Source organism: Urocitellus parryii, chromosome 3 (assembly GCF_045843805.1).
Source record: "Urocitellus parryii isolate mUroPar1 chromosome 3, mUroPar1.hap1, whole genome shotgun sequence".
Lineage (NCBI taxonomy): Eukaryota > Metazoa > Chordata > Mammalia > Rodentia > Sciuridae > Urocitellus > Urocitellus parryii.
In genome coordinates this window covers 3,720,246-3,734,291 of record NC_135533.1, presented here as the reverse complement: position 1 = coordinate 3,734,291, position 14,046 = coordinate 3,720,246, and the positions used below count along the sequence as shown (strand labels likewise).

General features: G+C 39.7%; 1 protein-coding gene across 5 annotated transcripts in view; it reads right to left on the bottom strand.

Moving 5' to 3' along the window:
* Rbm33 (RNA binding motif protein 33) overlaps positions 1-14,046 on the bottom strand; it is a 94,359-nt gene that overhangs the window by 37,737 nt on the left and 42,576 nt on the right. For all 5 annotated transcript variants that reach the window (XM_026406178.2, XM_026406179.2, XM_077795901.1 and 2 more), the window contains 3 exons: positions 11,825-12,033; positions 8,179-8,461; positions 4,926-4,984 (listed from right to left, as the gene is read on the bottom strand). In XM_026406178.2, coding sequence (XP_026261963.2) covers positions 4,926-4,984; positions 8,179-8,461; positions 11,825-12,033 — 551 coding nt within the window. The remainder of the gene's footprint in view (positions 1-4,925; positions 4,985-8,178; positions 8,462-11,824; positions 12,034-14,046) is intronic.

Sequence of the window (14,046 nt, the reverse complement as noted above, 5' to 3'; positions counted from 1 at the left end):
CAAAAAAACAGCAATTGCACTGAAATAGAAAGAAAAAGAAAGAAAGAAAAAAAAAAACTAGACTGGCAAAATCTCAAAGCAACACTTTATAATATTCCAACAATTGACATTTAGTCACTTTAAGTGAGCAAACTTTAAAAACAACATCTCTTTAAGGACAAACACATGACTGGAAAACACACAAATAAGAAAAGGACTTATACTTCATATCCATGACAAAATATCAGGGACAGCCCTTGAGAAAGAAAATAAATTAGAGTTCTAATGTGTAAAACAAAAAGCATTCAGAATGAAAAACAACCTGACTGTGATTAAGGTAGACTAGCTACCCCATTCCTTCTTCCCTATAAAACAAAAACAAATGGTATGTGAAATTACATTCAGAGGTCCTGACAAGAACACAAAGAGTAGCCTGGTGGGTGGTGGAAGCCAGACAGAAAGACTAGCCATGGCAAGGAACCAAAAAGGAGGGCCTGTGAACCCTGTGCTGCCACTACCAATAATTTTATATCAGGAAGATTAAAATTCTGGGATGAATCAGATGAGAATCAAAACTGATGGGGTTATCAATTGAAATATAATTTATATTTGCAAAAGAGATTTTAGCTGATTCAAAAAAAAAATGGCCATTGGAAATAAAAGGTAAGAAAGAGTTCAGAGTTCAGCACTAATGGCTGAATCTGTAACTAAAACTAAGTACACGAATGTAATTATTAGTGGGAAGCCTAAATTACGAAGTGCTTCGCAGCAATCCCCCATGTGCCAAGAGCTAAAGCAATGTCTTACAAAGTGATAAAAAATAAGGGTCCTTTTCTTATGACATGTCACTTTGACATTCAAAAAACTTTGTTTTAGAAATCATTTATTCAATTCAATAACATTCATAACAAGAAATAAAACTTTATTTCACTACATCAAGCTTAGCCTAGAATACCTATTTTGGCCAAAGATTTGAATTAAAAAAAAATATAATAAAAATAATATTATTTTAACATGTTAAGTAATTGCATGAAAAAGTGTTTGACATTAGGTTACCTACAGTTCTCTATCATTGTTAATTAAAAAACTGGAGGCATGGGCTGGAGTTATAGCTCAGTGGCAAAGGGCTTGCCTAGTATGTACAGGGCCTGAGTTCCATCTCAGTGTGGGGTTTGGGGTAGATCTGGAGGCAATGTCACTTAAGAAAATGTGTAGACATATTAGTTATAAACCAAGTATATCTAATATTTTCACATGATTGACTTTCAAGCAAGTAAAGTCTACCACTGCTGGGGAAAAGAAGGAACATCTTAGCACAAGTGCCAGATTCTCCCTCTAAGACCCTTTAAGATTTTGAAATCTATGGCTGGGCACAGTGGCCATGCCTGCAATCCCAGCTACTCTGGAGGCTGAGACAGGAGAATGAAAAAAATCAAGGCCAGCATGGGCACCTCACTGAGATCCTAACTCAAAATAAAAAAAGCTGAGGATGTGGGTCAGTGGTATGGAGACCCTGTGCTTCCATCCCTATACCCAAGAAAAGAAATCTAGTGCTACTTCTGCCTATGGTCTGCTCTTTCTCTCTTTATTCACAGGGATAGAAAGCTGGATTCTTGTTTAGGTCAGTATGCAGGATGTAGCTCTACTGTGCAAATTCACTCTGTGACCTCGAAAACAACAAAAGAAGTAAGAAATATAGATTATAATACATAATTTCTATGTGGAGCTTCTAATAAATAGCAAGATAGCTCAATATTAAATGCCTGTGCACATTTACCCAATAACTCTCTGTTCACACCTTCTGGGCTAAAGGCACTTGGCAAAGCCTGCACCGCTGAGTAGAGAAAGACTGGAACTCTGTTCAGAAGTTTATCTACAGACAATCTCAGAAACAGGAGTAAATTCACACCTCTAACAACAGGAAGAACCCTATGTGTGGTCTGTGCGAAATTTTGCATCACAGCAGCTGTCCTCAGAGCAGCGAGTTAGTTTGAAGGAGCTAAGCTGGGAAGACAACATCACAATGAACCTTCTCTTGCTTAACTGCCAACTTCATTAAAAACTGGCATAAAATATGAAAAATCATGGTATATATGCATATTAAGAATTGTAATGCAAAAAAGAGTACATGTATAATGAAATAATTTTGTGTGAACATACTTTATATACAGAGTTATGAAAAATTGTGCTGTAAATGGGTAATAATGAGTGTAATGCATTCCACTATTGTCATGCACGTAAAAAATAGATAGACAAATAAATTAATTAGTTAAAGACTGGCACAAAGACTTCTGAATTCAAATCCAATTTTATGTAAGGGGAAAAAAAAAAGCTATGCAAGGAAATTAACAGAGTCAAACAGACTCTATGATGACTTTCATGTTAGGCTTCCCAACTTGAATGTTTTGTCTATTTATGTATGTGTTCCTACAGTCATTTTATATAGCAAAACTCCGCAGAGTGAGTACTGCCTGAACCTCTCTCTACTACAGACATACTACAGAGAAGGACCAGGACAGAGCCTACAGAGTGTGTGGCCAGCAGGAAGTCTCCCCAGTGGGCTTTGTTAAGCCACAGGACTGTCTTCACTATTTCAATAACTTTACTCAAATGAAGATTAGTTTAAGATATGTTAGGCTCTGTTTAATTATGTTTGGCTTATTTTATAGTTTAGGGAATAGCACTATGCAGAGCACTTGGCATAAAGTAGAACCTTGTTAAATGTTTACAAAAATCAAATCTACATTCACAGCAACTAAATTTAAAGGTGGGGGGAAGGTTACCCAACAAAGATCTGGCTGAAGTAAAATGACAGGAAGCAAACTACAGAGTTTGGTCTCCATCTCAAACAGTGCTTTTGATGTACCTCTACTGTATTTTTTGAACAGGCTCCACATTTGGTCGTTTTCTCCAAAGGAGAATGATTATAGAAGTCAAGCACTGCATTTTCCACAACACAAGTTCCAGAAACTTTAGCATTAAGATCTAGCAGACAGGGCTTAAAAGACAGGTGCAACCCGAACCAAAGAGTGGTGAACACTGAACATTTCCTCAAATTATGTACACAGCTAATTTCTAGCCCATGAATGTCCTAACACCACACACTCTCCACCTCAAAAACAAAAACTCAACACCTTGCAGGAACTTCTGCAATCACAGGCAATTCAACAATATTTACCATCTTCAGAGTACTCTTAACCTAAAAATAAGTTCAATTAGTTACAAAAATTTTATTATATTATTCTCCTGTAACAGTCTCGTAGTATTATAAGTTTTTTTTCCTTAAAGTATCAGATATAGTTCTTTTTACCAACTGAAAAATAAAAGTCAATTAAAATTACAAATAACTTCTAATTTTATATTGAACAAACATTTATGAAAATATCAATTACAAATACTGCTTCAATGTCTATTTCTTAAAACTACAATTGCTTTTTTACATCACATTTTATCCCTATGGTGCAAATAAAAGATGAAAACAAGTCTAATAATCATCTGAATGTAGAGGTTCACAATCCTCAAAAAAGGTAAATAATGATTAAAAATGTTGGTGCTTTATGGTAACTAGCAGATAAACTACTTCATCTGAAGAAGTATAACTAAGGACTAAAATCACACATTATCCTTGGGTAATGTCATTAATAAAACTTAGCTACTGTGGGCACAGTGACACACACCTATAATACCATCAGCTTGGGAGGCTGAGGCAGGAGGATTGCAAGTTCAAAGCCGGCCTCAGCAACAGTGAGGTGCTAAACAACTCAGTGAGACTCTGTCTCTAAATAAAATACAAAACAGGACTGGGGAGGTGGCTCAGTGGTCAAGCACCACTGGATTCAATCCCTGGTATCAAAAGATTAAAAAAAAAAATTTTAGCTATTTAAACAACTGCTTTGAATGATCCATACTCAAATAATTTTTGAAAAGAACAAATTTTTAGAGTTTGATAAGTATTCTAAAGAAAAAAAAAAGCTAACTATAGGAATGAGAACAGTAAGAAGCAGCTTCAGAAATCACAGAATTCATACACAATGACTACAAATCAAGACAGCTTCTAACAAATACACGGAACCTTAAATCTAGTACTAAGTTAAATTTAAATAATCACCTGATTAAATATGCAGGTTCTTCATTTAAACACTTGTTTGGTAAATGACAATATATAAATGCATCAAAGCCTAACAGGCCATTATATTGACATTTCCTGAAAATCAAACTGCTTAGCCTAAATAAAACTCTGGTTTACATACAAAAGACTTGAAAATTGTATCATCTGGATCATTTTTTTCTCCCACAGTTTTTAAAAAGAACATGTATTTGCTGGTTTAATAAAATCAGGAATGACCTACAAATCAAACCAAAAATTCAAATGAAGTAAAAAGTATATATTCAAATTAATATGACCAATTAATAGACTTTTTTCTACTTACAGACAGAATAATGGAAAGTACAGAAAAAGTGTGCGCGCACCTCTGTACATGCAAGAAAGAATATGAATATGCTTTGTTTTAAATATACTTTAAAGTGCAAATATTTAGTTAAAAATATAAGATGAAGAGCTCAAGACTTTGGCATTGCTTCTGAAAAACAAGGAAATCTCATTTTTATTCCCTAGAATTGGGCACACTTACCCCATACACGCCTTGTGCCCACAACACATAAAGCCAAGGACCTTTCCTTCCCACTTAACATAGAGCAATAACAAACCAGAATTCATATTCTTTAAGGCAAAAGGAACCCCACTGATGATCCCAATTCAACAATTTTACAGTTAAACAAAATTAACTCCATAAAAAAAAAAAAAACATTGACCTTAAGCTTTTAACAAACATTTTCCACTACAGAGATTCTTGTCAATATTTACCAATCCTTGCATATGTGGTATTAATATCTTTAGTGAATGTGTGCTCTTCCCCATCAGAGCAGAAGGAGCAGCTGCTACTCACTGGGAATCGCTGGGGTCCCACAGCAGGCCTCGGCTGGCTCGGTACTGGCAGCAAGGGCACTGCAAGGAAACAAATCCCATTACAACCATGGCTCTGGACCACTGGAAAAGGAAGACATCCTATGCAGACAAATGTATGTAGTATATGCTATGTGTACTGCACATGTTATAATCCATTAGGTTTACGTGTAAAGTAAGAACTTGGTACTTTTCACAACTCCGTAAAAGGAGGGGAGAAACAATAGCTCACAATAACACAAGCCAAAGCTTAAATGGGAATAGTGAATTACTATTTGGAACTAAAATATTTTTCAATAAAAGAAGAGAGTGTTCCTCTAAAATACAGTTTGTTTTCCACATCCCTACCCAGGTAATCCAGGGTATCAATTCCAGTCTATTTCCTACCACAATCACATATGCATTTAAATCTGGATCCACTAGAATCAGGGAAGAGATGAAAGGAGGGAGAAAATAAGGCAGGCAGGAAGAGGGAAACAGAATACCCTGGAAACTGGAGAAAATGGTCACACTCTCACAAAAAAACATCAATCTGCCAGAAAGACAAGGATTCAAATCACTTTTAAGGAAGATATCTCATGGTAGGAAAGGAGTGAGATTTAGTTTCAGACCTTGAGGCTACATGAGATGTGCTAAGCTCTTTAAAGTGTCTCATGTACTATACGGATCTTAGTTTTGAAATGCTCACTACTTCACAAACAAATCACACTGTGTTTCATTTCAAAGTGCTGCAGGCCTCTCCCAGAAGCCCTTAAATGATCAGGCACTATGAAATAAACTGAGTCCCCTCTACTCTACCCTAACTTCATATGCTGAAGTCCAGTACTTCTAAGGTGATGCATCTGAAGTAAAGTCTTAGGCAAAATGAGATATTTATGGTGGGCTTTAATCCAACCTGACCACTGCCCTTGTAGGAAGGGGAAATTTAGCAACAAACATGTACACACCTAGGGAGAGGCATGTGTGGACATAGGGAAAAGATAGCCACCTACAAGCCCAGGGAGGCCTCTGGGGAACCAGCCTGCCCACACCTTCCCCTGGGACATTCGGTCTACAGAATGAGAGGGAGTAAATTTGTACTGGTTTAAGCTCCCAGGATGTGGTACATGTTAGGGTGACCCTAGTAAACTAACACACATCAGATAAAGCCGGATACAGCATACTTCTAATTGAAGTTGATTCTGGCAAATAAAGAAATACAGAAACAAGACACCTTAAGAACTGATCAAAGTTACTTTTAAATAAAGGGCTAGGATAAACTATTTTTTATTTACCATGATTACTCAAGAAATTCTGCACATTATCATACTTGCACAGGTTGAATTTAAACTGATAATGTGTATAGAATGTGTTACTGCTTGACCAAATGCAAAAATGTGACCCACAGGAATTGATTTTAGAAAACATAAAAATGGCAGAAGTTCTTTCTTATCTTGAAAGTCTAACCCAATCAATGGGAAATGAAAAAGGAGAGCAGATCAATCTGTAAGACTTTATGCAGATCCCCAATTCTATACAGTTGATATACATGGATTATGTAGTACTGTATAAAGGATCAGAATAAACAAAGAAAAAACTAGAATGCCTCTGACCGCAGGAGAAGAAGGAATAACAAGTCTGTTAGCCAATACAAGGACACTTTTAAATTAAGTACTAAATATAAATCACCCTGCTCTACCACAAGTCTACCACAGTACACTTTTGTAAACCTTGAATTTGAATGTCAGTTCTCAAAAATAATTTCAATACAATGATGTGGTAAAAATACCAAGCTTCTTTAACTGGAGGAACGAGAAGAAGTAAAGATGAAATATCCAGGAAGAAATCTGATTATAGGCAACAAAATCTTACACAGAAGTCTCTGATGAGCTGGTAATTTTTACAAAGCATCAGCATTTTTCTTTTATTAAACAGAAGAAAAAAGAGAGCAACTGAGAAGAGGTGTGAGAGAAACAGGGCAGGCTCTTGGCCCAGCATGGAGGGAAGCCTGGTCAGAAGGTTCAGGGTCTATAAACCATCCTCACTGGAACCTTGCAGTCCCCACTGTGAGAAGAGAACTCAAAACTTGCAATATTTCAGTCTAGGCAAATCTATTATCCCATGTATTTAATGCACTTACTAAGTTTTTAATTCATATAGTAAGTATAATAGTGAAAATTGGGCAAATTAAACTTCCATCAAAATTGGTTAAATAATAATATAATGGGGCACTCTTCATCCTCAAAGAGAAGATAGGTGTCATCAGGAAAGAATATTTTAAAAGATAATGTATTTTTGCCTGCATAAAGCTCTGAGAATGCTGGTTTGGTGTGTTTGTGTCTGTGTATACACACATATTGATGCTCAGCACTGTGGACTTATGCTTAAATTCAGCGGCTCTCTGCTGAATGAAACACTACTTCTAGTGTCCCCACCTGTACCCAAAAGGACATGTTTTACCTTTCCCCCAGTCAGTGTAACTTGAAGATCAAAGGTACAGTAAAGACAAGGAACATGTGGCACAAGCTCTGGAATTTGTGGTGAAACGTCTAGGAGTTCAGCGCAGACCTTACACGCCCGCTCTGACTCACAGGAGAGCTTCCAGGTGCTACACCTGCACTCTGCACTCCAGGACCAGGCCATAAACTCTGACCGGCTGTCCTTTTTCACCACCTGCACTCCTGGAGGACATCCTGGGTTTCCTTACATCTTCGCCACTCTGTAGTTCTAATACTAACCCACATATTATAAAGAAAAAATGTGCATCTTAACCAACTGCCAGCTTTCCGCTGAATTTAATAGGAAATCACACAATATCAGATGCTTCTGTAAGTAAAATAATTCCGACAAATTAAACTTGGAGAAACAACTACAGATGATATAATATGTAAAGAACTACTTTAATGAGAGCCCCTCTCTTCACACAGGCATGCGCTCACCCGACCCTTCATCCCGCAGCCGCTAAGACACGGGCACTGTGCTCCTCCACAGGGTACACACTCCCTGCCCTTCCAACGTCTTGTAGAACAGGGGATGGTACTTTCTGCTCAGTCATAACACAGAGATTTACACTGTGAAGAAATGAACTTGGCCATTAAGCCAATGTGTCTAAGTGAAGGGGGAAGGAGCCACAGACACAACCACCTTGATAATGAAACTGCTCTGCCATAGTGATGGCTCCAGTGAGGTGGCTGGTGAGTCCCTTTAGTTGTACAGTGACCCACAATATCACCAACAGCACTAAAGAAAGCACATACCTTGAACAGGGGTCACCACTGTCCCCTTGAAGTGGGGGTTGATGTGGATGTTCTTGGGTTGCTGTGGCGTCACAGGAGGGGGCGTCAGCATCATCCTTGGGGCCTCTATCTGGGGGGGCATGTGCACTCCCTGCGGCGGGGAGGGGTGATGTGGGTGCTGTAGGGGAAGCAGAGGCTGTAGCTGCTGCTGCTGAAACAGACTTCTGATTGGCTGCTGCTGAGGAGGTGGAGGTGGAGGTGGAGGCTGAGGTTGTGGAGGTGGGATCAGTCTCGGAGAATGAGTCTAAAAACCACAGAAAAGAAAGTGCACAGAAATCAACATTTAAGTAAAGGAATGCTGATATGTTACAAGTTTACACTGGCTAACTTCTAACATTTAAGACATAGGTTCACAATAACGACCTATATCAAGAGCAGGGGATAAATAAGCTGGTCCCCTACTCACAAGAGGGCTGATGTCTCAGTCATCTGTCTAAGGCAAGGGGCTTGGGGAAATGGTGGCCCCCAAACAGCCAGCATGAACTTTGAAATAAAAATTAAAAAAAAAAAAAATTCAGCTCAACAAACAATGCAACTCACAATGAGCAAAACTGACTGATGAGGAACAGGACAGAAGCCCTACTCAGCCCTGTGCAGTCAACCTGCTCCTCCTCCTGCAGGAGTCTGGAGACGGGCAGGAGCATCCAGGGTAACCCTGCTACAGAAAGAAGGCAGAAGAAAGTGCCAGAGCCAAAGACAGCCACTCCAGTAGAGGTGGGGGAGACACTTCTTTGAGAAGCTGGCAAGTGCACCAGGCTGTGAAGGAAGAGAATAAAGTGCCATGCAGGTGAGTAACAGAACCACCTTACAGAAGTCCAAGGAGGAAAGACAGGAAGGACAGCAGTATGGCACAGCATGGAAAAGGAGAAAGAAGGAGGGTAAGGACAGGAAAACTACAATCCAAGGTAGTCAAAGATCCCTGGCTGTTCGTTCGGTTCAATGGTTATCTCACAGCAGCTACTGCGGTCTCCTGTTCCCCTGAGCATTTGAAATGCCCGCTGCAGTCAGCACAGGAAGTAGCTGACAATCCCAGGTGAGTCCTCCTATAAACCTCTTTACAATACCAGGAGCTCAGAAGCGAACAGTCGGAATCAGAATCCTGACAATCTGATTCTCTAAGTTTTTCTTTTAGCCACCAATCAAACTGGCCCCACAGCTAACTAGCAATAGAACACTACTTATGCAGCTACCTAATTTAACAAGCAATTTTCCCTGGGATGATACCAGATCTTGGAAGGCTCCTGAAATCCAACTGAAAGATCTGTTATTACACCATATACAACATGCATGACAAGAAATCCCTCGTGATGTCTCTGATAGGAAAAGAACCCCTCACGGCAGCATATGGGATAAACTAGGCTAAGAGGGAAAAACAGGCACATAAATAGACAATGGCGAGAAGCAAATGAGAGAAATGGCCAAGGTCTGATGAAGATTAAGGAGACACTTCAGAGGAACAGGGAGTAGGATTTTTATAACTAAATCATGGTTTAGTTATAAAAGCTCCTCATGGGGGAGCTTTTCAAAGATTCCAGAACAGCTTAAATTGCCTTTCTCCAGCTCCCAGGATCCAGGACACTGCTTCCCTCACTCATCACCTCTGTCACGCGCACACATGCACACGAGTGGGGCCCTTGCTTACCCTATTCACTACCATATCCCCACAGAGAGCACATTCACCGACACAGGCATACCCAAGGTGCATTTCAAAGGAAATGAAAATGACTACCAAACACGGTCATAATTTGAGAGCATAATGGAGTTTTAAGGGAAAATCCTGTGTGCTTTTAAACAAGTGAAGTTTAGGGCCTGTGAAATGTCCATGCAGAAAGGCACAGGGACAAGTGGAAATGAAAAAATCAGAGCTAGGAAAAGGTCAATGGAGAAGAAAGTCCTGCAGAGAGGGCAAGGCGGGTAAGAGGGAGAAAAAGTGAGACGTGAGAGATGACACGGTTAGAGGGACAGTTATTTCATAACTGTTAAGAGAGTGGATTTTACAGATTCTCACCAAACAATACACATATCATAACATCACAGTGGAGGAGGGGATAGAACAATCACAAAATCTCATATACCTAAGAAAGAGCAGCTCAAGCAAAAGTTAGCAACAGTGATGCCCAAGTCTCAGTATAGATACCCACAATCAGCCATTAATCCAAGCAGTGAAAATAATGAAAGCCAGGAGCAAAGCACTGACCAAGGGAAGGTGGGAAGACACAAACCAAAAGTTCTGTTTCTAATACATGGGGTAAACAGTCAAGCCCCAGCACAGACTAGGTGGGAAGAGAACAGGAGAGGATGGCCTGGGTAGGTAAGTTCAGTGCAGACTACCCTGACCTTTGTAGTTAACTGGCAACAGCCAAGCACCATGGACAGCAAAGAGGAAGCTGCAGCACTGGCCAAACCGGTCAGGCAGCTATTTGGTTGGCTGGACAGCCTGAATCAGTCCCATCAGAATCCTGCAATGCAACCTCACCATCAGGATACAGGTCACCCTAAATTTCTGGGACAGTCATTAAATCATGCACACACATTCTTTCAGAGCAGTAACTTCTCTGGGAAGGTAGGCAGCTCATGTCTTCTTTCTGCTCCTCCGTTTAGTGGATAAGAAGATAGGCAATTCTGTGACTTTCTCAGGATCACAGAGACACAATTATACAAAACCTGGTCTCATGTGCAACAGGCAACAATAACTAAAAAGGCAGTGCCACATATGGCATTGGTTTGAAATGGTGCAAGGGCTCAGGGAAGGAAAAAGAAATTAAAGATCAGATTGGGTGCTAGGAGAGGTGCTTGAGACCTAGCACCTGTGTGTGCAACAGCAGGTGCCAATACCACCAGCCCAGGGAATGCCCTCAGCCCACAGGCTTCTCTCTTCCCTGCCAGGACACAAAACTAGAACCTCCTGCTAAGGCAAAAAAAACCCCACCCTTTCTGCTGTTATTTCACAAATGAATGAGGAAAAAGGGCAATAAAAGCATAAGAGGGACATGTGGGAGACACTGCCCACAGTCTTTCCAAACACTGCCTTCCAAAGGAGAAGGCCAGGAGAAGGCCATAATGCAGAAATCACGACACCTCCTATCTCAGCTTCCAATACATACCAGGAGAACACAAAATAAAATTCAGCTTAAATGAAATTAAGTGACACATTCTTAAATTATGAATAAATTTTATGAATAGGATATGGTTGTTATTCTAAGAGAAATTGGTATTTAAGGGGGAAAAAAACGTAAACAGTGTAAAGGAAAAATGATATTAATGCAATCAACTCCTGCCTTAACTCTATATGCAATAACACCAGGGTTTGGAGAGCAACTCGCCAGAAGAGCAGGGCTCTGGGCAGCCTGGCCACTGGACGTCAGGTTGTCAAGTCTTCCTTTGGAAGTGGCTATGGCACTGGATATTGGTATTGCCAGATACTGAAGAACTGAATTTTGAAAACTATGAAATTGAATTCAACTGTCAAGCAGAAACATCAAGCAGGAGTCCTATTGCTGATCTTAATTTCAGACCAGGAAGAGGTGAGCCTATAACACACCACCACAGAAACACACTCCCACTGTCCTAAAGCTGTCAGGCTGCAGGAGTAAAAGCACAGGATTACCACAACAGGAGGCTGTGCAGGAAGCAGAGCGGGCCTGTGGTCCTTCATTCTGCCCCGCTCGCTGCCCTCTCTCCTCTGGTCGCCCATTCCACGGCACATCAGAGAGCCGCCTCTCCTTCCTCCCCGCCGGGAGCCGTAGCGGCCCTGCTTGTGCTGCCGCTCTCTTTCTTCAAATTCAAGCAATGCAGCTTTGGCTTCGGCTGAAAGCTCTATTTGAAAAGATACATGTGTTAGATAACTTCAAACAGCCCACACTGAATTCATGGGGAGAAAATAGGAGGGTCACGCGTGACAATGGAACTGGAACACATGCTGTCCCAACTCCTGCAACAGCAGGAGTGAGCATGACTCTGCGGGCAAGATCCACACCCACTGGTGAGATCTGTGCGACGAAGACTTTCTCTTTCAATAATATACAAGTTCACCTAAAACGCGAAAGTCTTTTCAGTTGAGACCCCCACAATGTGTGCAGTGAAGCTAAAAAGTGGGCACTCTGCAATCATGCTCCTTCTACATGGTCAGAAGCTATCACCCCAGTCCTACACCAGCATGACTTTCTCCCTGAGGCCAGTAAGAGAATATCATTCATACACAACAGCTCAGAGACTCAAAAAAACAAAATCCTAATCAATTTGACTTTAAAACAAAGCTATTAATGAATGCACACTTAAGTCAAATTATTCAAAGTAATTTCCCTAAAACATGAAAAACTTATTTAATACTACTTCATTTCAAATACTCCTTTAAAAAATAAAAACAAACATTCTGTGAGGACTCCTTATGTCCACGCAGTATGACAAGAACTACTTGTGAGAGCAAATCACATAGGGGAAAGCTCACCAACACAAATGCTGGGGAGCAACAAGAAGGTGCCGAATTCTGTGTGCGTACACCACACACCCATCGGGGCACAGGAGACAAGGGTGGGTTCCCAGGGAACTTCCAGTGGCACAACATTCCAAGGTCTTAAGGGGAAAACCCCAATTTATCTAATAGGATCCCTCTATTTTAAATGACATCTAAGGTGTGATAACAGATCTTCACTAGTAAATGTGTTTTCTGAATAGGTCACTGAATACTACTAGAAGACTTCTTAGACATTCTTTCCCAGTGAAGGATAAATATTAACTATCCCTGAAGTTCACCTCTTGGACTCATCTCCAAATTCTTCCAAAATATCTGAGTCACATTTCATTTTGAAACTTGTTCCTTGGTATTCTCCTCCCCTTCAAATGAATCTAAACCCCTTTTGAAAGAAAATTTAATCTCCTTTTAACTAGCACAGACTCTTATTCTAATCTTGACTACATGATTGGTTCACAGACACATTTTATGTGGTGAATCAGCAATTATTTTTCTAGTGGTTCTGAGTGTCAAGATCAATTTCACTATCCTCAGTAATAAAATGGTTTCAAATGACATCTTTAATCAGCAAGTAAAAATGCTTTCCTCCAATTGAGACAAGCTGTCACAAAAGGTCACCAAAATATGACAGGATGGAAATTACATTTGTAACTTCAACTGAAATGTTAATTTTCCTTTAAGTGTTTTCTGCACTGTGTCCAGACACTAAAGAGATACAGAGTGATATAACCAAGTTTTATACTGTTTTGTCCATTTCTAAAATGTTAAGAACATGTTTTCATACAAGTAATTGTACAATAGTTGTAAAGTGAATAAATGCTTATGGAATATACAATTTGGTAAAATAAAATAGCAAGATAGAGTTTTGTTTTTGCTTTTTTTTTTAAACAAGATAAATGAATCAAGGAATTTTTTAAACCGTGCAAATACAGAAAACAGTATAAAAAGAATAGTACATGACTGCCGGCACTAACAATCTTGAACTACTTATCACTATATAAAAATGTTTTTCCCACAGATCCTTTGCCTTAAATGAAATTAACTTATAGGTGTAACAAGCAGGTTTTTCAAGATAAAGCAATAAAAAACAATTTAACATATTACATGTGCCAATGACACTTAGCAAAATACAAAATCTGGACATGTGCTTCCAGTCTACTAAAATAAACGTGGTGCCTCGCGGTTTGCACTGCTTTCAAAAAACATCTGAAGTCTACTTCCTAGAGTAAAGGAACCCACAGGTCTGAGTTTCTGGGTCTCGCCTGAAGGAAACTAGTCAATGACACCTCATTAATATAGAATAGTACTGACACTTTCATTCAAAGTTAAGTTTTGCTTACATACACATGTTCTGGCAA